Source organism: Oncorhynchus tshawytscha, linkage group LG21 (genome assembly GCF_018296145.1).
Source record: "Oncorhynchus tshawytscha isolate Ot180627B linkage group LG21, Otsh_v2.0, whole genome shotgun sequence".
In the NCBI taxonomy this organism is placed as follows: Eukaryota; Metazoa; Chordata; class Actinopteri; order Salmoniformes; family Salmonidae; genus Oncorhynchus; species Oncorhynchus tshawytscha.
Genome location: NC_056449.1, coordinates 18,828,992 through 18,853,999, shown reverse-complemented (window position 1 = coordinate 18,853,999; position 25,008 = coordinate 18,828,992). Strand labels below are relative to the sequence as shown.

Below are 25,008 nucleotides of genomic sequence, written 5' to 3'. Positions count from 1 at the left end.
TCACCACTACCCAAATTTAGAGCAAGCAAACTATGATTCTTAATTCTGACGCAGATACGCCCACTGCTGCACCATCATTGCATTCTACTAGCACACTGGGAGTAGTGATGATTGACTCAACAGGAGTCCCTGAATGGTGTGTGTGATTGGGCTAGTGCCAGGCAACTGTCAGCGGATTGAGTCCCCCAGGGGACAGGAGGACAGGGTGGTATGGTGGTGGGATAGGGAGCATGGATGCCTAGCACAGCAGGATTCCACTAGAGTAGAGGTTACCAATCTTTTTATAGTCCCGTACCCCTTCCAACATTCAACCTCCAGCTGCGTACTCCCTCTAGCACCAGGGTCAGCGCACTCTCAAATGTAGTTTTTTGCCATCATTGTAAGCCTGCCACACACACACTATATGATACATTTATTAAACATAAGAATGAGTGTGAGTTTTTGTCACAACCCGGCTCGTGGGAAGTGACAAAGAGCTCTTATAGGATCAGGGTACAAATAATAATATAAGAATAATCAATCATTTTGCTCTTTATTTAGCCATCTTACATATAAAACTTTATTTGTTCATCAAAAATTCTGAATAACTCACCACAGGTTAATGAGAAGGGTGTGCTTGAAAAGATGCACATACCTCTGCAATGTTGATTTGTATTGGAGAGAGTCTCAGTCTTAAATCCTTTTCCACACACAGTCTGTGCCTGTATTTAATTGTCATGCTAGTGAGGGCCGAGAATCCACTCTCACATAGGTACGTGGTTGCAAAGGGCATCAGTGTCTTAACAACACGATTTGCCAAGGCAGGATACTCTAAACACAGCCCAATCCAGAAATCTGGTAATGGTTTCTGATTAAATCAAATTTATCACATAACCGCTTGTTGCAATTTCGATGAGGCTCTCTTGTTCATATATCAGTGTTGTTTGATGACGCAATTATCTGTATAGTATTTTTGGCCTTTTCCCCCAGCTTTGTTCCAGCCATATCCGCGGCAGCAGGAAGCATTAAGTACTCCACAATAGTATTGGGCTTGCCTGTTCTAGCCACTTGGTAGCTCACCATATAAGACGCGTTTAGCCCCTTCTAGTTAATGGTATATGTTGGTCCTATACATGTCGTACTACTCAAAAGTTGTCTTAATTCTCGCTCAAAAAACTCCCATGGATTATTTTTGAAATTGGAATGTTCTTTCTAAATCTCTGCGCAAGACTGAAGGTTTCATCGAGTTGTGAGATAATACTTTTGCACATATAACACACTGTGGCTGAGGAAAGGCACTACTCCCAATATAAGTGAACCGCAAACCAATGTAGTTCTCATCATATTTGCGCCTCTTCGATGGTCCAACATCCCTGTCAGTTGTTCAGTGAGGGGGCAGTAGCTCTTCAGCTGCATCAGATTCACAACTGTCAATGTCCATGCTAGCTGGGCTAACAACAAATGTAGAATTACTGATGCTAGCATTGGATGCGCTCGTGGAAGCAGAGAGACTTGTGTCGTCGACATGTGCAGGTGTAGTACTGCTTGTAGTAGCAGCACTACCAGTAGAGCTGGTATGTTTTATTTATTTATTTATTTTATTTCACCTTTATTTAACCAGGTAGGCAAGTTGAGAACAAGTTCTCATTTACAATTGCGACCTGGCCAAGATAAAGCAAAGCACTTCGACACATACAACGACACAGAGTTACACATGGAGTAAAACAAACATACAGTCAATAATACAGTATAAACAAGTCTATATACGATGTGAGCAAATGAGGTGAGATAAGGGAGGTAAAGGCAAAAAAAGGCCATGGTGGCAAAGTAAATACAATATAGCAAGTAAAACACTGGAATGGTAGATTTGCAGTGGAACAATGTGCAAAGTAGAAATAAAAATAATGGGGTGCAAAGGAGCAAAAATAAATAAATAAATAAATAAATAAAATACAGTAGGGAAAGAGGTAGTTGTTTGGGCTAAATTATAGGTGGGCTATGTACAGGTGCAGTAATCTGTGAGCTGCTCTGACAGTTGGTGCTTAAAGCTAGTGAGGGAGATAAGTGTTTCCAGTTTCAGAGATTTTTGTACTTCGTTCCAGTCATTGGCAGCAGAAAACTGGAAGGAGAGGCGGCCAAAGAAAGAATTGGTTTTGGGGGTGACCAGAAAGATATACCTGCTGGAGCGCGTGCTACAGGTGGGTGATGCTATGGTGACCAGCGAGCTGAGATAAGGGGGGACTTTACCTAGCAGGGTCTTGTAGATGACATGGAGCTAGTGGGTTTGGCGACGAGTATGAAGCGAGGGCCAGCCAACGAGAGCGTACAGGTCGCAATGGTGGGTAGTATATGAGGCTTTGGTGACAAAACGGATTGCACTGTGATAGACTGCATCCAATTTGTTGAGTAGGGTATTGGAGGCTATTTTGTAAATGACATCGCCGAAGTCGAGGATTGGTAGGATGGTCAGTTTTACATGGGTATGTTTGGCAGCATGAGTGAAGGATGCTTTGTTGCGAAATAGGAAGCCAATTCTAGATTTAACTTTGGATTGGAGATGTTTGATGTGGGTCTGGAAGGAGAGTTTACAGTCTAACCAGACACCTAGGTATTTGTAGTTGTCCACGTATTCTAAGTCAGAGCTGTCCAGAGTAGTGATGTTGGACAGGCGGGCAGGTGCAGGCAGCGATCGGTTGAAGAGCATGCATTTTGTTTTACTTGTATTTAAGAGCAATTGGAGGCCACGGAGGGAGAGTTGTATGGCATTGAAGCTTGCCTGGAGGGTTGTTAACACAGTGTCCAAAGAAGGGCCAGAAGTATACAGAATGGTGTCGTCTGCGTAGAGGTGGATCAGAGACTCACCAGCAGCAAGAGCGACATCATTGATGTATACAGAGCAGAGAGTTGGTCCAAGAATTGAACCCTGTGGCACCCCCATAGAGACGGCCAGAGGTCCAGACAGCAGACCCTCCGATTTGACACACTGAACTCTATCAGAGAAGTAGTTGGTGAACCAGGCGAGGCAATAATTTGAGAAACCAAGGCTGTCGAGTCTGCCCGATGAGGATGTGGTGATTGACAGAGTCGAAAGCCTTGGCCAGATCAATGAATACGGCTGCACAGTAATGTTTCTTATCGATGGCGGTTAAGATACCGTTTAGGACCTTGAGCGTCGCTGAGGTGCACCTATGACCAGCTCTGAAACCAGATTGCATAGCAGAGAAGGTATGGTGAGATTCGAAATGGTCGGTAATCTGTTTGTTGACTTGGCTTTCGAAGACCTTAGAAAGGCAGGGTAGGATAGATATAGGTCTGTAGCAGTTTGGGTCAAGAGTGTCCCCCCCTTTGAAGAGGGGGATGACCGCAGCTGCTTTCCAATCTTTGGGAATCTCAGACAACACGAAAGAGAGGTTGAAAAGACTAGTAATAGGGGTGGCAACAATTTCGGCAGATAATTTTAGAAAGAAAGGGTCCAGATTGTCTAGCCCGGCTGATTTGTAGGGGTCCAGATTTTGCAGCTCTTGTATGTGTCTCTATAGCCTTACTTTTTTTAACCATTCATCAATTTTCGAGCAAACGGAATGAGCATTTATTTGACATTGTGTTGTTATTTCGCTGAACACTAGATGGTTTAATTATATTTTTGGCAGTGAAACAAGGCTACTCAGGCAAGAAAAAAACCCAAATGTATAGCCCCGTTGGAAAATATAAATGGAACAAGGTGAAGAAATTATTTATTTTTTTATATCAGAAAAGTTGTTTTTTCTCATTTAAAAAAAATTTGAATCACATTTTATTTGGCATACTCCAGACGGCATAGCGCGTACCCCAGTTTGGGAATACCTGAACTAACAACAATGGTCACACACGTGACTCACTGGGACAGCACTGGATGAGCTGGTTGAGAAATGTTTGAGAGAGAGAGAGAGAGAGAGAGAGAGAGAGAGAGAGAGAGAGAGAGAGAGAGAGAGAGAGAGAGAGAGAGAGAGAGAGAGAGAGAAAGAGAGAGAGAGAGAGAATGAGAGAGAGAGAGAGAGAGAGGGGGTGGGGGAGTTGACTGAGGGAGAGGGAGAAAGAGAGGAGACAGAGAGAGAGGGAGTTGACTGAGGGAGAGGGAGGGGGAGACAGACAGACAGAGTGAAAGGGATGGGTAAGAGGGAGAGAGAGACAGAGTGAGAGATCGAGATAAAGGGGGAGAGAGGGGGAGAGAGAGGGGGGAGAGAATGAGAGAGAGAGAGAGAGAGAGAGACAGAGACAGTGAGCATAGCCTTGCTATTGAGGAAGGCCACAGTAGGCAGACCTGGCTCTCAAGAGAAGACAGGCAATGTGCACACTGCCCACAAAATTAGGTGTAAACTGAGCTACACTTCCTAACCTCCTGCTAAATGTATGACCATATTAAACATATTTATTTTCCCTTTTGCACATAATAATTACATTTTTGGCAGTGAAACAAGGCTACTAAGGCGAGAAAAAAAAAAAATTATAGCCCCGTTGGAAAATATAAATGGAAAAATGTGAAGAAATTATATATATATATATATGAAAAGTCTGAAATGTCTTTATTTTTTTGAACTGTTGTTAGTGTATTGTTTACTGTTCATTTTTTTCTTGTTTATTATCTATTTCACTTGCTTTGGCAATGTAAACATATTATTTTTTATTTAACCAGGTAAGTCAGTTAAGAACAAATTCTTATTTACAATGACAGCCTACCAGGGAACAGTGGGTTAACTGCCTTGTTCTGGGGTAGAACAACAGATTTTTCCCGTGTCAGCTCAGGGATTCGATTCAGCAACCTCTCAGTTACTGGCCCAACACTTCAACCACTAGGCTATCTGCCTAGTGGCAGGTAGGCACCAGGCCAATAAAGCCCTTCAATTGAGTTGAGTTGAATTGAATTGAGAGAGAAAGAGAGAGAGAGAGAGAGAGAGAGAAATTGCATGGCTGTCTAAAGCTTTGTGCATTTCTTTTCGGTGTGTGTGTGAGTACTTGCACGCGTGTGTGTGAGACCGATTCTGATTAGTCACACTCAGCAGGCTGAATGACCTCAGCAGATAATCCTGTCCTGTGAGGGGCCTTCAGGGAGTGAGAGTAGAACCAGGGTCAACAAGGCACTATCTCCCCCCCCCTCTCCTTTTCTCACACACACTCTCTCTATTTTTCTCTCATTCATGCTCTCACCCACGGGGCGGCAGGGTAGCCTAGTGGTTAGAGCGTTGGACTAGTAACCAGAAGGTTGCAAGTTCAAACCCCGAGCTGACAAGGTACAAATCTGTCATTCTGCCCCTGAACAGGCAGTTAAACCTAGGCTGTCATTGAAAATAAGAATTTGTTCTTAACTGACTTGCCTAGTAAAATAAAAATGTGTTAACATTGCCAAAGCAAGTGAAGTCGATCATAGACAAAAGCAAAATAAACAATCAATTCTAACAGTAAACATTACACTAACAGAAGTTCCAAAAGAAAAATGTCTATATACAGTATTGTAACAAAAGGGAAAATAAATGAACATAGATATGGGTTGTATTTACAATGGTGTTTGTTCTTCACTGGTTGTCTTTTTCTTATGGTAACAGGTCACAAATCTTGCTGGCTATGCTCACTGAGTCGGTACATAGTCAAAGCATTCCTTAAGTTTGAATCAGTCACAGTGGTCAGGTATTCTGCCACTGTGTACTCTCTGTTTAGGGCCAAATAGCATTCTAGAAGCTCTGCTTCTTTGTTAAATCTTTCCAATGTCTCAAGTAACCATCATTTTGTTTTCTCATGTTTTGGATGGGTCTAATTGTGTTGCTGTCCTGGGGCTCTGTGGGGTCTGTTTGTGTTTGTGAAAAGAGCCACAGGACCAGCTTGCTTAGGGGACTCTTCTCCAGGTTCATCTCTCTGTAGGTGATGGCTTTCTTATGGAAAGTTTGGGAATCGCTTCCTTTTAGGTGGATACAGAATTTAACGGCTCCTTTCTGGATTTTGATAATTAGCGGGTTCAGACGAATTCTGCTCTGCATGCATAATTTGATGTTTTACGTTGATCAAGGAGGATATTTTTGCAGAATTCTGCATGCAGTCTCATTTTGGTGTTTGTCCCATTTGATGAATTCTTGGTTGGTGAGTTCAGAATTGGTTGGTGAGCGGGATATGGGCTAGCTAAAGCATTAGTGAGAATAGATATTTGGGCTAGATAAAGGATTAGTTGGACACTAGAGTGATGATAGCCCAATGGGCTAGCTAAATGAAAAGTGGGACAACATAGTGAGGATAGGTGTATGGGCTATCTAAAGGATTAGTGGGACATCTTAGTGAGGATAGATCTATGGGCTAGCTAAGGGATTAGTGGGACACTAGAGTGAGAATAGATCTATGGGCTAGCTAAAGGATTAGTGGGATACCATAGTGAGGATATATCTATGGGTTAGCTAGAGGATTAGTGGGACACCATAATGAGGATAGATTTAAGGGATGGCATAAGGATAGTGAGGATAGATCTATGGGCTGGCAAAATAATTAGTGGGACACCATAGATCTATGGGCAAGGTAAAGGATTAGCAGGACACCATAGTGAGGATAGATCTATGGGCAAACTAGAGGATTTGCAGGACACCATAGTGAGGATAGATCTATGGGCAAGCTAGAGGATTAGCAGGACACCATAGTGAGGATAGATCTACGGGGAAGCTAAAGGATAGTGAGGATAGATTTATAGCTAGCTAAAGGATTAATGGGACACTATAGTGATGAGAGATCTATGGACTGGCAAAAGGATAGTGAGGATAGATCTATGGGCTAGCTAGAGGATTAGTGGGACACCATAGTGAGGATAGATCTTTGGGCTAGCTAGAGTATTATTGGGACACCATTGTGAGGATAGATCTTTGGGCTAGCTGAAAGGATTAGTGGGACACCATAGTGAGGATAGATCTATGGGCTAGCTAAAGGATAGTGTTAGGAAAATTATGATTAAATGACTGAACAAATCATTTTAAATGGAACTGTAACTAAGTAAACTTATACTATGTTTTATTATATCTGATTAACAAAATGTGTTCATAAGAAGGGATTGTGTGACACGGACAAGGAGTAATTAAAGTTAATGAACACCATTCCAACTAGGAAGAAAGGAATGGTTTGTGGATTAAGTAAACAGATAAGGTAGTTAACCTATGGTTGAACTGACGAAACTGAGCTCTGGGGTGTTTTAGATAAGGCAGTGAGTGCATTCCTAGGTTTTCTGTTAATTAGAACTGTCAGCTAAGTGGTGATCGATAATGGTGAGGACTCAAAAGTTAATTCAGTTGTGTTGTGTGTCCTGTGTATGTGCTAGGGGGTCAGAATGAACTCAGAATTAACTTTTAAAGTTCCCTTTGTCCCGGTCTGGAGGAGGAGATTAATTTTAGGAGCAACGAAATGACGTCATGTTATTGTATATAAACTGTTGCTTGTGGTAACGTGGCAGCACGCTCCGAGAATAAATTATGTTCCCTATTATTGATAAGACTGGTCTCCGTCTATTTTATGCAAACAAGAATCTTACAAATTCTCATAAAATATATTAAGGGAATTCAATTAATGAAAACACATTGGTATAAGATCTATCCACGATTTTGTGTCATACTAATCCTTTAGCTAGCCAATAGATCCATAATCACTACAGCATAGTGAGGATAGATCTATGGGACAGCTAAAGGATAGTGAGAATAGATCTGGGCACCATAGTGAGGATAGATATTTGGGCTAGCTAAAGGATTAATTGGATACCAGAGTGAGGATAGATCTTTGAGCTAGCCAAAGGATTAGTGGGACACCATAGTGAGAATAGATCTATGGGCTAGCTAAAGGATTAGTGGGATACCATAGTGAGGATAGATCTATGGGCTAGCTAAAGGTTTAGTGGGACACCAGAGTGAGGATAGATATTTGGGCTAGCTACAGGACTAGTGGGAAACCATAGTGAGGGTAGATCTATGGGCTAGCTAAAGGATAGAGAGTATAGATCTATGGGCTAGCTAAAGCATTCGTGGGATACCATAGAGATGATAGATATTTGGGCTAGCTAAAGGATTAGTGGGACACCATAGTGAGGATAGCTCTATGGGCTAGCTAAAGGATTAGTGTGATACCATATTGAGGATAGATCTATGGGCTAGCTAAAGGATTAGTGGGACACCAGAATGAGGATAGATATTTGGGCCAGCTACAGGATTAGTGGGACACCATAGTGAGGATAGATCTATGGGCTAGCTAAAGCATTAGTGGGATACCATAGTGAGGATAGATATTTGGGCTCGCTAAAGGATTAGTTGGACACCATAGTCAAATCAAATCAAATCAATTGTATGAGTCACATACACATGGTTAGCAGATGTTAATGCGAGTGTAGCGAAATGCTTGTGCTTCAAGTTTCGACCATGCAGTAATATCTTACAAGTAATCAAACAATTTCACAACAACTACCTTTTACACACAAGTGTAAAGGAATGAATAAGAATATGTATATATAAATATATGGATGAGCGAAGGCCGAACGGCATAGGCAAGATGCAGTAGATGGTATAGCGTACAGTATATACATACGAGATGAGTAATGTAGGGTATGTAAACATTATATTAAGTGGCATTGTTTAATGTGACTAGCGATATATTTATTATATCCAATTCTTCATGATTAAAGTGGCTAGAGGTTTGAGTTAGTATGTTGGCAGCAGCCACTCAATATTAGTGATGGCTGTTTAACAGTCTGATGGCCTTGAGATAGAAGCTGTTTTTCAGTCTCTTGGTCCAAGCTTTGATGCACCTGTACTGACCTCGCCTTCTGGATGATAGTGGGGTGAAAAGGCAGTGGCTCAGGTGGTTGTTGTCCTTTATGATCTTTTTGGCCTTCCTATGATATCGGGTGGTGTAGGTGTCCTGGAGGGCAGATAGTTTGCCCCCGGTGATACGTTTTGCAGACCTCACTACCTTCTGGAGAGCCTTACGGTTGTGGGCGGAGCAGTTGCCATACCAGGCGGTGATACAGCCCGACAGGATGCTCTCAATTGTGCATCTGTAAAAGTTTGTGTGTTTTTGGTGACAAGCCAAATTTCTTCAGCCTCCTGAGGTTGAAGAGGCGCTGTTGCACCTTCTTCACCACGCTGTCTGTGTGGATGAACCATTTCAGTTTGTTCGTAATGTGTACGCCGAGGAACTTAACTTTCCACCTTCTCCATTACTGTCCCGTCGATGTGGACTCTGCTGTTTCCTGAGGTCCACGATCATCTTCTTTGTTTTGTTGACGTTGAGTGTGAGGTTATTTTCCTGACACCACACTCCGAAGGCCCTCACCTCCTCCCTGTAGGCCGTCTCGTCGTTGTTGGTAATCAAGCCTACCACTGTAGAGTTGTCTGCAAACTTGATGATTGAGTTGGAGGCGTGCATGGCCTAACAGTCCTGGGTGAACAGGGAGTACAGGAGAGGGCCTCGAACGCACCCTTGTGAGGCCCCAGTGTTGAGGATCAGCGGGGTGGAGATGTTGTTTCCTACCCTCACCACCTGGGGGCATCCTGTCAGGAAGTCCAGGACCCAGTTGCACAGGGTGGGGTCGAGACCCAGGGTCTCGAGTTTAATGAAGAGTTTGTAGGTACTATGGTGTTAAATGCTGAGCTGTGGTCGATGAACAGCATTCTTACATAGGTATTCCTCTTGTCCATGTGGGTTAGGGCAGTGTGAGTGTGATTGCGTCGTCTCTGGACCTATTGGGGCGGTAAGCAAATTGGAGTGGGTCTAGGATGTCAGGTAGGTTGGAGGTGATATGATCCTTGACTAGTCTCTCAAAGCACTTCATGATGACGGAAGTGAGTGTAGATAGTCAAGTATTTTTAGGGGCTGTCTTATCTTTCTAACCACAGATCATAGAAATGCGCTGTTTTCACATATGTAGACACTGACTTAGTGCTGGAGATGATGGAGTTTGAAAAGTGGCGGAATTCCCCTTTAAATGTGTGAAAAACATGGTGGTGATGCATAGAGACATTTTCAAGGTTGTGTACATTTCTAAAGTCCATGCAGTATGATAAGTGAAAAGATACTTCCATTATCCAAACTATACTAAGAATGGTGCATTATAATGTACTTGAATTCCGTATGCCTGTACAGTTAGCAATGCTGATATATTTTTCTAAAGCTGTTTACCGTGGTACAAAGCAGTAACAAACAGGAATTGTAGGTGCATTAGGGATACTATCCTTACATTATGCAAATTCTAGAGAAATGCTGTGTCCTTGAAAAGCCACTGTGCTTTCAGATGGCCACTACCCACAATGCATCAGTGGGTCCTAGACAACACATCAGCATTCACTAATTGGACCAATAAACACGCAGCTGGTTGCCTCATCAAACTCAACGCCACTTTTGCTCATTTCGCTTTGTGAGTATTGTGGTAACATTGGTATAGTGTGTAGTTCATCAGCTGATCTCCTGAAATCAGTGTACATTGTTTTGAGTCAGTGAAGAAGAGCCTAGTGATAATGCCAATACATTTAACTCCAGCTGTAAGCTGTCTTCATATGTTTTTCTTATGTTTCTGGAGGGAATAGTCAGCAGTGTGGTCTTCTGACACATTGACAATTACCTCACCTGTATATGGCCATTCCACATAACGGTCATCATCTAATCTCTAATATGTCATAGAGAATAATTTGCCTTATACAATTGTATGCTATCCGTAATGATCTAACAAGTTAAATTACAATCAATTAGGGACAGCTATGTTTGTGGCCTATATGGCCTCAGCAATACAATACATCATCCACATTCATCACTATGATCATGAAGTAAAGAAATCCATCAAACTGAAAAAAATGGAACAGGAAGTGAATGGAATAGGTCCCTGTCTCTTATCTATACCCTGGTTGGGACTATGGGAACTGTAGGAAAGTGACAGGAAAAAGGTGGGACCATTGTCCAAGCTTCCGGCTAGTCGGACCAACACAGTGTTGGGCAAAACCTTTTCTTTTGGAGTTAGACATGTAACTATTTTATGGGATCAAGGATTAGCATCAGTCTTGGGGTCAAATACTATTTGAAATAATTTTAAAAGCTTTATCTGTTTAAGACTAAGAGATTCAGATTTTACGATTAGATTGCTTAATTGAGCTTGCCTGTCTTAAAGGACCAATAGGATCTCAAAACTGCAAACCCTGCCCACTTCAGGTAGACTAGAGCAAACGGCCAATAGTATTGAACCCAGGTCTGATTGATTAGCACAGTTGTTCAAGTTTGATATGCACTTGTCTGTGACAGCATTTCTTAAAGTATCCGTGGCAATCCAAAGTGGGTCGCAGACATGTTAATGGTGGGTCGAAAACATGTCAGAGAATTTTTATATATATATATATATATATATATATATATATATATATATATATATAAATTCAGCAAAAAAAATAAACATATTATCACTGTTAATAAACATATTATCACACAACAACTGAGACATATACAAGTTCCACAGACATGTGACTAACAGAAATGGAATAATGTGTCCCTGAACAAAGGGGCGGTCAAAATCAAAAGTAACAGTCAGTATCTGGTGTGGCCACCAGCTGTATTAAGTACTGCAGTGCATCTCCTCCTCATGGACTGCACCAGATTTGCCAGTTCTTGCTATGAGATGTTACCCCACTCTTCCACCAAGGCACCTGCAAGTTCCCGGACATTTCTGGGGGGGAATGGCCCTAGCCCTCACTCTCTGATCCAACAGGTCCCAGACGTGCTCAATGGGATTGAGATCCGGGCTCTTCGCTGGCCATGGCAGAACACTGACATTCCTGTCTTGCAGGAAATCATGCACAGAACGAGCAGTATGGCTGGTGGCAATGTCATGCTGGAGGGTCATGTCAGGATGAGCCTGCAGGAAGTGTACCACATGAGGGAGGAGGATGTCTACCCTGTAACGCACAGCATTGAGATTGCCTGCAATGACAACGAATGAGTGAGTGTTCATGTGCAAAGGATTAGCATTTCAATTGTTATAATTATCACTCTGTAGTGACTTCTTAGTCGACCCCCACTTCCCCTTTTGTCTAACAAGCCGCGATGCCGGTTTAGCCCACTAGGGCACATTTCCCTATCAGTTCTTGTAAACACATTTACCTTGTTTGTTTGTTTATGCATTTCTGTGAATTACTTAGTTAGTAATAAATAAATGATTTAAGACAATTGATGTATGGATGACTCATAGTGAAGACTGGGTTCGTGCAGACAACCAACAATTTAAGACATTTGGAATGAGACTAAGTAAATAATTCATTAATCAGAAGACTATGGATCAGATATGAAAATATCTGAAAGGTTATATTAGGAAATTATAACCTTGTAATCTGAATATTTTTCCTTGGTGCCCTGACTTCCTAGTTAATTACAGTTACATGATCAATCAGTTGATCGCGTAATACTAATTACAGAGAATCTTTTATAAAAACTATAAGTCTTCAATTTAATGACAGTAAAGACACGACATATGTATGTATGTATGTATGTATGTATGTATGTATGTATGTATGTATGTATGTATGTATGTATGTATGTATGTATGTATGTATGTATGTATGTATGTATGTATGTATGTATGTATGTATGTATGTATGTATGTATGTATGTATGTATGTATGTATGTATGTATGTATGTATGTATGTATGTATGTATGTATGTATGTATGTATGTATGTATGTATGTATGTATGTATGTATGTATGTATGTATGTATGTATGTATGTATGTATGTATGTATGTACTTGTTATGTCAGTCACCAGCAGTCACTCAATTAGCCATGCCAGCTACCCTTTTGTAGATTTGTAAGTTAGTCTAGCCAGCTATCTAAACTTGAAGTACTCATGGCCGAATACCAACCCGGGCACGCAGGGCACTTACCCACCCACCTCCAGGGGGTCCCCATTAATTTTGTTAAGTCACTCTCACTCAGATATCATAATAAAGGGAAAGGGGAATACCTAGTCAGTTGTACAACTGAATGCCTTCAACTTAAATGTGTCTTCTGCATTTAACTCAACCCCTCGCATGGCATAGGTCATCTCAAAATGGATAGAATTGCAGGAAATTTGGTGTAAAACAGCAAAGAAATCTCTGCCCCATGGCAAAATGAGTAGAATTTCATTATAATTTCGTTTTTATTGCACAATTTTCTCTCCGCCTCATGGAATAATGTGTAGAATTGCAGAAAACGTGCATTAAAACAGATACATTTTCTTTACGCCCCATGGCAAAATGTGTAGAATTACAGGAAATTAACTCTGAAACTTAGTGCCCCAAAAGGGGGCATGTTTTCCTGAACTTGGGTACCCAGAAAACACAGAATTTCTAACTTGGGTGCCAGGTTGAAAATGTTTAAGGTAGTTTAAGGTGGTATATGGCCATTTCAGGCCAGTTAGGTACTGAAGGACTTACCTAGGATTGGATTTTGTGTCCTTTTTATGTGCTGCTCAAATCACATGTAAACAGAGCAAGTTTTCCACATATTGGGAATTCCCTTGCATGGAGTGATGCAAGTGATCTAACTCAGAGAAAAGGTAGAATGTCATTCCCAGATGGGGACAGTGCAGTGTACAGTAGCCTAAAGCAATGTACTGACAACCATCACCTAATGCTCAGTTCCACATGGACCCCTATCCCCTACCACTGGGCACATAATGTAGATCTGAGAAGAATTAGCAATATGGTAATAACCCACACTCTGATAGACTGGGAGGGGTGACTTTTTGCCTTAATGCTTATACAGTAGCCAATCCGTTCAGATCTACACAAATGACTAGGGATTGGGAACAGGGGGCAAGGGACTAGTGGCTGATTTTGGAACAGGCCACCTGATTACATAACAAATAGACAGTCAGTCAACCAGCAGTCAGTCAACAGAAAAGTAAATGATTTGATTTCACTAAACCCAATTTACCTCAATCCACCTCAGGAGTGCTAAGGTTTGGGCACACTGGCTAAATCCAGGTGAATCTTTTAAATTCACATAACTGCATTCCAAACTGAACACAGTAGATCATGCTGGCCGATATTATTCTAGCACCCTCCATTCACGTAGCCTTGTATGAACCATCCTGATCTCGCAATCTTACATTCTGTTTTGCTACAAACATTCTGTTAAGCTACACACAGAATGTAAGCTCTCGAGATCAGGATGGTTCAAATGAGGCTACCACTAAAGTGCTTTTGTTTTCTTCTCTCTATCTCTCTCTCTCTGTCTATCTCTCTGTCTCTCTCTCTTTCTCTCTCTCTCTCTCTCTCTCTCTCTCTCTTTCTCTCTCTCTCTCACCTATAGTTTCTCACTCGTAGCGTTATGCTTCATCCCTCACTCTCCCGCTGAATATTAATGACTTCTACGCTAATGTGCTTACAGCGGCTGAGGTCGAGCAGACCCCTCCTCTGTATGGTAATCCGACTCCTCATTTGCATATCCGCTTAAGTGTCAGATTCCCCCACAACCCCTAAATCACGGCAGTGTGTGAGTGTGTGGAGAGGCTTCATATGGAAGACAGTGGCCCCTGAGCAACGGTCCATAATCAATGCGGTCGAACCGTACGTTCCGTACCTATACGGTCACATAACAATCAAAGGCTGTTTTGATTGGGAAAGGGAAAGGGGGATACCTAGACAGTTGAATACTGAATGTATTCTGAATGCATTTAACCCAACCCATCTGGTAGGTCAGAAAAGGTTTGCTGTGTAAAATGAAAGGGAATAGGACAATGGCAAGCCGTGTGTTGAAGAACAAGTGATGGGGTTTAGTCGTTAGTAAACGTTCAGTCGTCTATCATAGTGGATTCCTAATACAGTTTACAGTATGACCTACAGTTGTTCATTCAAAAATAATAATGATGAAAAACAAAAACAGAGATTATGAATGTAAGACGATACAATAGAAACTGTAAGCTTATTATGACTTATTGATGTTTATTCAAATCCATTTATGTTTTATATGACTGAACCTGATGGGATTATATCAGGGATGAAAAACACCAATATGATAACAGCGATAAACAGCATTTAACAGTTGGGCTGAATCTATTAAGAGTCATAAATGTTGTACGATAAGATGTACTGAGGATTGTCATCTAACAGGTTCATTTTGAATAGGCTGACTTCTCAGCAACATGCTTGAGAAACTGAACTTAATTTGATATCACTTCAGGTGATTAATAGTTTATATAAACTTCATCATATAGCATACCGCAATGTTTACTGCATCAACAACCTTAAAGTATGCATACATAAGTAACATATGAGATCTTCATCCAGCAAAATAGCATAGTTTACCGAAAAAACAACACAACTATTACTTGTCTAAAACAGCTCCATAATGTCAAACAGATGCTACTGAGGTTCAAAGACACTACGATTCAACATTGCTGCCGAGACTCAAAGTAATGCTGCAGCAACTGCTGTTCTCTGGGCCAAATTATTCTCATCAGCTGGGCAGTGCATGGACATTAGTGACTCATATTAGTTGCCCGCCAACAACAACTTAATGTAAAAACTGAATCCCAGCAGACATGTGTCTGGGGTTGGTAACTCAACAACAAACATCAATACAGACCAATCAACAAATCTATAGGCACACCCATCATAATGGTTTCTGTCTGGTAGAGAACATATTCAAAATGGTTGGCATCACTGTATATCTTTTTACCTTTTCTAAATACAAAAGATGGTAGATAAAAAGGCTGATGAATTGTAGGCAACTTGACATGTTCCTCTACAAGCCATATAGTCCTTCTACTGAATAGTGTTTGGCATGATTCATCAGCCTGACAGGAAAATGACATAACTGTTCTGAAAAGACAACCAAAAAAACCTATACCCATCCAATTGAGCAATTCTTGATGTTTTTAAAAAAATGATCAACTAGGACATCATCAGCTAGACAGGAAATGCTTCCACAACAGCTGGCAGGATGTGATGTCGGATGAAATATTAAAGAACAAGTCTAAGACACATATTCAGGGCTGAGTCCCAAATGGCACAATATTCCCTGTATAGTGCACTACTATGAAGGGAATAGGGTGTCATTTGGGACGCAAACACAAGTCCTGTTCAGCTATTTTCATTTAATGGCCCATCTTATAAAACATGACAATCAAGGCTAAAAAATAATAACCAACTTAGATGAATCTCACGAATAAAGTCCTTTAGTTTTCATAAACAATCTCTATTGTTTCTGCCTCTTTTGTTGGTGGTGGTTGAGAGATTCAAAATGCAAAGTTCCCCAAAATATTATTATCTGGGCCATTTTTGATCTCCATGCATGTAGAACACTTTGTCATTACCCTGATTTTCCCCATTAAATCCATCATGAAATTAAGATGAATGCAAACAAAATATATATTTAATGCCTTTATGGCTGAAATATATATGATGACAGTATATATATATATATATATATATATATATATATATTGGTGGTGTGTAGGGTATGTTCCTGGGAGTTGTTGCAGGCTTGGTATCTGAGGTAGGCTACAGGAGTGGAAGTCCACTGGGGCTTGGACCACTCCTGTTGAATAATTCATGAATGGTGTGCCATTGCATCTCTGCAACATTGCCTTGGTCTTCTTAAAGTTGCAACACCCCTATACACAGGAAAGTATACATCTACACTGTAAAGCATAACCATTGAACTCACTGAGTGAATTGAGTAAAATTAATTTCAATTGTAATAGTCAAATTGATTGTTTTACATTGTACTTACACAATTATTACTTGCTCCATTACTTTCAACCATTGTCACAGATATAACCAATATCTATCACCATTTTATAGATGTAACCGATATCTATCACCATTCTTACAGATATAACCAATATCTATCACCATTCTTACAGACATAACCAATTTCTATCACCATTCTTACAGATATAACCCATTTCTATCACCATTCTTACAGACATAACCAATATCTATCAATCACAATCTTTACTGTGGTTCCGATTAAAATTCCCAGTGGTCGAGTTAAATGCAGTTGGACAAAACAATGGTGATATTTAAAATCAACTGTGAAACTGGTGTTCAAGTTTAAAATACGAAGTCAAGTCAGTAGATTCTTGGTTCTCTCTTCAATTCCCCAAATGGCCGAACAGACTTAAAGCCAACCACTGTCAAATGCTTGCAACTTGACGTCTTCTCAGAACATCTTATTCTTGATCATTTAGCATAATGCTAATTCAGTGTAACCCAGTATTTTGAACCGTAACATACGGGCAGCAATGCCAGTCATGACAGCCATACCCATAACAAGTAGACATGGGGACTGTTCTGCTTCAATTGTATTCTAAAACAGCATGCTTTTACTGTGATTGTTCATTATAATTGGCAAACATACCCATGTATGACTTTTTAAACAAATGTATCAAAGCAACTACTTCTAAATCCATGTCTTTAACCATCAGTCTGTCATGTTCAATATTTGATACTTCAGTTGAAGTGACCCAAATCCAAGGTGGCGCAAACCTGATTGATGGCCAAGTACATAATTCTTACATGTTTTGAAAAAATATAATTTTTCCTAATCGAACTTTAATTGAACTGATAAAGACAACTGATAAAGACAACCTGACAACTAAAATAACAAACATACATTTTGTTGTTACTAATGATCTATTTAGTAAGTGTTTGTGTTCTAGCCTACTGTTTAAAAAAATGTAGGAATCTTCCAATATCAGTGAAATATGAAACCAAAACTCACTGAACTGAACATATTTCCTTGCTCAGTCATTTTACATGATAGCCCTATCCAAATAAAAAAAATGTTCTCCTTGAAAATGTTACGTCAAATGATCTGTCTTTCATGTAATTTAGGATAATAAAAAACTACACCTAACATGGATATGACATACTTGGAAGGTTGGACACACCTGCAACATTAACACATCTGTATTTACAAATATAACCACTTTCCAGGTTAAACTACTGAGCCGACCCGAACAGCACGAGAACCTGTGCCGCAACACTTCAATTTCTACTCCCAAAACAAACATCCCAACACCTTTAATTAACAGGACAACCCCGTTCATAGCATACACTGAACAGAACTCACCTCTGTACGAGATTGTAGTCGTTTGTTCATCTCGTAGATCCTATACTCGGGTTGGACCATGTAGGGCGAGTGCCTTCTGTAGAAGGGTCCGAATGGGGAGGAATAGAACGGGTCGTTGGGAGGGTTCGACATGTTGAGTTCTTGCCGCGGTAACAAGCTGCACAGCGCAATTTCAACATCCACGCAACGCACATGGAGTGCGATGCTCTTGAAAGCGCTGTGGTACCAGCCGCTATACAAGGCTGAGCTACTCTGCACGTTGGGCTGACTAGTTCGCTGCTATAGCGGGGAGGTGAGGATGGGGAGGGGGAGGGGGAGGAAGGGACGGGGGACTGGAAGGCAGGGTAGGAGAGAGGGAGGGGGAGCGCATGGTCATTGGACGGGTTTGAGGGCTGCATGGTTCCAGTCTAAGGGTAGTTTCCTGGTTCTATCCTTGTATTGGAGTCGACTCCAGTTCTGATCAGACAGTTTTTGCTTTGGGGACTTTTGTTGTTACCACACAGTAAATTTACTGAGTAAATTTTACTCAGATTGAATACAATTATACTCTACAAAAGATAACATTTGGTCCCGGTCTAAAAAGAGTCAAAATTACTCTTGTGGCAGAGGTCAATATTCAGAGTTATTTCTACTCTATTCAGTGTTTATATTTAACTCTACAAACTGTAATATACTCTATTTAGAGTAACATGGAAATAACTACTGCCAATTCACTCAATACACTGAGCAAGGCTGCCGGCCCAGACGGCATCCCCAGCCGCATCCTCAGAGCCTGCGCAGACCAGCTGGCTGGTGTGTTTACGGACATATTCCAACAATCCTTATCACAGTCTGCTGTTCGCACATGCTTCAAGAAGGCCACCATTGTTCCTGTTCCCAAGAAAGTCAAAGTAACTGAGCTAAATGACCATTGCCCAGTTGCACTCACTTCCGTCATCATGAAGTGCTTTGAGAGACTCGTCAAGGACCATATCACCTCCACCGTACCTGACACCCTAGACCCACTCCAATTTGCTTACCGCCCCAATAGGTCCACAGACAACACAATCACAATCATACTAGACACTACCATAACCCATCTGGACAAGAGGAATACCTATGTAAGAATGCTGTTCATCGACTACAGCTCAGCATTTAACACCATAGTACCCTCCAAACTCTTCATTAAGCTCGAGACCCTGGGTCTCGACCCCGCCCTGTGCAACTGGGTCCTGGACTTCCTGACGGGCCGCCCCCAGGTGGTGAGGGTAGGAAACAACATATCTACCCGTTTGATCTTCAACACTGGGGCCCCACAAGGGTGCGTTCGAGGCCCTCTCCTGTACTCCCTGTTTACCCATCACTGTGTGGCCATGCAAGCCTCCAACTCAATCATCAAGTTTGCAGACGACACTACAGTGGTAGGCTTGACTACCGACAATGACGAGACGGCCTACAGGGAGGAGGTGAGGGCCCTCGGAGTGTGGTGTCAGGAAAATAACCTCACACTCAATGTCAACAAATCAAAGAAGATGATCGTGGACTTCAGGAAACAGCAGAGGGAGCACCCCCTTATCCACATCGACGGGACAGTAGAAGGTGGAAAGTTTTAAGTTCCTCGGCGTACACATCTTGGACAAACTGAAATGGTCCACCCACACAGACAGCGGGGTGAACCTCAGGAGGCCGAAGAAATTCGACTTGTCACCAAAAACACTCACAAACTTTTACAGATGCACAATGGAGAGCATCCTGTCGGGCTGTATCACCGCCTGGTACGGCAACTGCTACACCCCCACAACCTCACAAGGCTCTCCAGAGGGTAGTGAGGTCTGCACAACGCATCACCAGGGGCAAACTACCTGCCTTCCAGGACACCTACACCACCCGATGTCACAGGAAGGCCAAAAAGATAATCAAGGACAACAACCACCCGAGCTGCTGCCTGTTCACCCCACTATCATCCAGAAGGCGAGGTCAGTACAGGTGCATCAAAGCGGGGGCCGAGAGACTGAAAGACAGCTTCTATCTCAAGGCCATCAGACTGTTAAACAGCCATCACTAACATTGAGTGGCTGCTGCCAACATACTGACTCATCTCTAGCCACTTTAATAATGAAAAATTGATGTAATAAATGTATCACTAGCCACTTTAAACAATGCCACTTTATATAATGTTTACATACCCTACATTACTCATCTCATATGTATATACTGTACTCTATACCATCTACTGCATCTTGCCTATGCCGTTCGGCCATCGCTCATTTTTATGTACATATTCTTATTCATTCCTTTACACTTGTGTGTACGGTATAAGTTAGTTGTTGTGAAATTGTTAGGTTAGATTACTTGTTAGATATTACTGCATGGTCGGAACTAGAAACACAAGCATTTCGCTACACTCGCATTAACATCTGCTAACCATGTGTATGTGACAAATAAAATTTGATTTGAATATAGAATTGAGTATTATCTGTGCAGTATTTCAAGCCCTTATAGCCATGTCTGATTTAGAGCAGTTAAGTCAATAATTGCAACACTGACACAACCAACAAATTCACATAATTGACAATGTAACCTCAAGAGATGTTAAACCTAAACTGCAAATACATATCTTGACATAGTAAGCAAATATGATCACTGAGTAACCCACAATAGATTGAATATGTGAAAAAGAAAACGGCATATTTCATGTCACTGTGGATGACACCAACTACATAGCCTACTACTACAACAGCAATCCAACAGACAAAATAGGTCATTTCTTCTGTGTCTAAGAAACTGTCAGTTTGACATGCAGACCTGTGTGCAATGATGTTATATTGATAAGATTGCTATCAGATCAATAATACTCAACCTGCACAGAATTTCAACAAGCCCATATGTATTTCAACAAGCCCATATCTGAATGGCCTATTGTGACTTACCAGTCAAGTTGACCAAAATGTCAACATCCTATATTATGATTCCTCATCCAGACTATGAAGTTTATGGCCCCCTTGAATACTCAGTATAATCAAGTATACACCGTTCACTGCACTGAATACTTTCAGATCACTTGCTTCCCCTCTGCTTCCCAGAGATGCATTGAAAAGACAGCTTTGCACGCTCTTGGCATTCTCTCAACCAGCTTCATGAGGAATGCTTTTCCAAAAGTCTTGAAGGAGTTCCCATATATGCCGAGCACTTGTTGGCTGCTTTTCCTTCACTCTGCGGTCCAACTCATCCCAAACCATCTCAATTGGGTTGAGGTGGGGTGAATGTGGAGGCCAGGTCCTCTGATGCAACACTCCATCACTCTCCTTCTTGGTCAAATAGTCCTTAAACAGGCTGGAGGTGTGTTTTGGGCCATTGTCCTTTTGAAAAACAAATGATGGGATGAGATATCACTGCAGAATGCTGTGGTAGCCATGCTGGTTAAGTGTGCCTTGAAAAAAAAATATATTGTATGAGCAGGTGTGTCCAAACTTTTGACTGGTACTGTATATATACAGTAATATATACAGTATAGACTGAACACAAATATAAACACAACATATAAAGTGTTGGTCCCATGTTTCGTCAACTGAAATAAAATATAACTGAGATTTTCCATACGCACAAAAATCTTATTTCTCTCAAATTTGGTTCACAAATTTAGTTACATCCCTGTTAGTGAGCATTTCTCATTTGCCAAGATAATCCATCCACCTAACAGATGTGGCATATCAAGAAGCTGATTAAACAGCATGATCATTACACAGGTGCACCTTGTGCTGGGGACAATAAAACTCTGCTCTAAAATGTGCAGTTTTGTTACAGAAAACAATGTCACAGATGTCTCAAATGTTGAGAGAGTGTGCAATTGGCATGCTGGCTGCAGGAATGTCCACCAGAGCTGTTGCAAGAGAATTTAATGTTAGTTTCTCTACCAATGTAATTTTAGAGAATTTGGCAGTACGTCCAACCAGCCTCACAATTGCAGATCACATGTAACCACACCAGCCCGGGACAAGCCCACATCTGCCTTCTTCACCTGCGGGATTGCCTGTGACCAGCCACCCAGACAGCTGATGAACTGTGGGTTTCCATAACTAAATCATTTCTGCATAAACTGTCAGAAACCTTCTCAAGGAAGCTCATCTGTATGCTCGTCGTCCTCACCAGGGTCTTGACCTGACTGCAGTTTGGCGTTATAACCGACTTTAGTGGGCAAACGCTCACCTTTGATGGCCCCTGGCATGCTAGATAAGTGTGCTCTTTAAGGATGAATCAAAAATCAAAGTGCATTTGTCACATGTGCCAAATACAACAGGTGTATGTATACCTTACAGTGAAACGCTTACTTACAAGTCCAACAATGCAGTTTTAAGAAAATACCAACATAATAAAATAAGAGAGAAGAATAACAAATCCTTAAAGAGCAACAGTAAATAAAAATAGCGGGGTACAGAGTCAATGTGCGGGGGCACCGGTGTCAAGGTAATTGAGGTAATATGTATATGTAGGTAGAGTTATTAAAGTGACTAGTCATAGATAATAACAGAGAGTAGCAGCAGCGTAGAAGGGGGGGGGGGTAATGCAAATGCAAGCCATTTGATTAGCTGTTCAAGAGTCTTATGGCTTTGGGGATAGAAGCTGTTAGAAGCCTCTTGGACCTGGACTTGGCTCTCCGGTACCGCTTGCCATGCGGTAGCAGAGAGAACAGTCTATGACTAAGGTCTTCCTCTGACACCGCCTGGTATAGAGGTCCTGGATGGCAGGAGGCCGAGCAGTTGCCATACCAGGCAGTGATGCAACCCGTCAAGATGCTCTCGATGGTGCACCTGTAAAACCTTTTGAGGATCTGAGGACCCATGCCAAATCTTTTCAGTCTCCTGAGGGGGAATAGGTTTTGTTGTGCCCTCTTCACAACTGTCTTGGTGTGCTTGGACCATGTTAGTTTGTTGGTGATGTGGACGCCAAGGAACTTGAAGCTCTCAACCTGCTCCACTACAGCCCCGTCGATGGGAATGGAGGCATGCTCGGTCCTCCTTTTCCTGTATTCCTAAATATTTTCCTGTAGTCCACAATCAACTGTACCATGCAAATGGCAGACAGCGTGTATGGCGTCGTTTGGGTTCGAGGTTTGCTGATGTCAACTTTGTGAACAGAGTGCCTCAAGATGGCAGTGCGATTATGGTATGGGTAGGCATATACAGACAATGAACACAATTGCATTTTATTGATGGCAATTTGAATGCACAGAGATATCGTGACAAAATCCTGAGGCCCACTGTCGTGCCATTCATCCACCACCATCACCTCATGTTTCAGCATGGTAATGCACGGCCACATGTCACAAAGATCTGTACACAATTCCTGGAAGCTAAAAACATCCCAGTTCTTCCATGGCCTTCATACTCACCAGACATGTCATCCATTGAGCATGTTTGGGATGCTCTGGATTGACGTGTATGACAGCATGTTCCAGTTCCCGCCAATATACAGCAACTTTGCCATTGAAGAAGAGTGGGACAACATTCCACAGTTCACAATCAATAGTCTGATCAACTCTATGCGATGGAGATGTGTTGCATTGCATGAGGCAAATTCTGGTCACACCAGATACTGACTGGTTTTCAGATCCACACCCCTACTTTAAAAAAAAAAAAAGGAATCTGTAACCAACAGATGCATATCTGTATTCCCAGTCATGTGAAATCCATAGATTAGGGCCTAATAAATTAATTTCAATTGACTGATTTCCTTGTATGAACTGTAACTCAGCAAAATCTTTGAAATTGTTTTATGTTGCATTTATATTTGTGTTCAGTTTATATTATTGTTATTTATATTTTTTACAATTTGTGATCATGTTACAAATTCCAATTTGTACAATATGTTACACATTTGTACAAGTGCTTAGATTCCGGACTGTATCAGACATTTTAATTCAAGATGGGCTTCTGAGTCGGAGCAGTCTGAATCCATCGAGATAAAAGTTGTAATCCAAATGCCTCAGGCATTGAGTTGGGTAATTAAAAAAACTTTAGAAAAATCTATTAATACACCCTTAATTAAAAACGACATTTTTTATATCTCAAGACCTTTTCAATTGACGTTTCTAACAGCATTTGGTATCGCCTAAAGCGCTTACCATTGAAGTGTGGTTGCAGTATATTGAATTGAGCAACTAACAGATTCCAGCATTTACTGTGTTCTTACAGATTGTGATAAATGTACATGTGGGGTGACTAGGAGAGAGAATCTGCATGGTTGTAAGCCTCTTCTTTGAATGGTGGAGAAGACGAAGAAGAGAAGAGAGGAGACAAGAGACGTGGCTTAGTTGGAAAATGCCAAGGTGAGCGAGACAAAACACAAAACACTTCTGGATGAAAATCGAAATGGGTCAGGACACATATAGATAGACACTCTCCTTTGCTGGGTTCCCATCTTGGTGTTACTATGGTAACATACCCTACTGCACAAAGTATAGCAAAAGCCGACTCACCACAGGTTTGCACCTGAACACCACTGCTGTTCTGTTCCTGTTGAGAAGAACGAACGCTTTCGCAGAACCATCTACTAACTCATTTACTATCATACAACAGAGGATGATGGAATACAGGATCATCTTTAATTCAGATGTGTGTTTGGCTAGTTTGTCAGCAAGTTTGTCTTTTGCATCATGTAAAGTGCTGTTTCCTGTTTGAATTTCATAAGCAGTTGTGTTTTGTATTGTATAAGATAGTACATTGATTAAGTTTGTTACATGTGCAACAGAAGTTGGCATGCAAATTACCATTTTACTGATTAACTGTTACATTTGGGTGACTGTAAATATGGTAGCCTAGTCTCTAACATTTGAGAAAAAGGGAATAATGAGCCAATCTTTCAGATCTACCTGGTTTGGTATGAGGTGCTAGGTATTAAGGGTTAGGTATTAGGGGAAGGTATTTCAGGCTAGGTATTAGGGGAAGGTATTAGGGGCTATGTATAA

The 25,008-nt window shown here is 41.4% G+C and overlaps 1 protein-coding gene across 4 annotated transcripts in view; it reads right to left on the bottom strand.

Moving 5' to 3' along the window:
* The window catches only part of ldb2a (LIM domain binding 2a), a 108,762-nt gene extending 90,434 nt beyond the window's left edge, over positions 1–18,328 (bottom strand). For all 4 annotated transcript variants that reach the window (XM_024383139.2, XM_024383140.2, XM_024383141.2 and 1 more), the window contains exon 1: positions 18,066–18,328. In XM_024383139.2, coding sequence (XP_024238907.1) covers positions 18,066–18,197 — 132 coding nt within the window. In that variant the 5' untranslated portion in view covers positions 18,198–18,328. The remainder of the gene's footprint in view (positions 1–18,065) is intronic.
* Between the last annotated feature and the right edge of the window lie 6,680 nt (positions 18,329–25,008).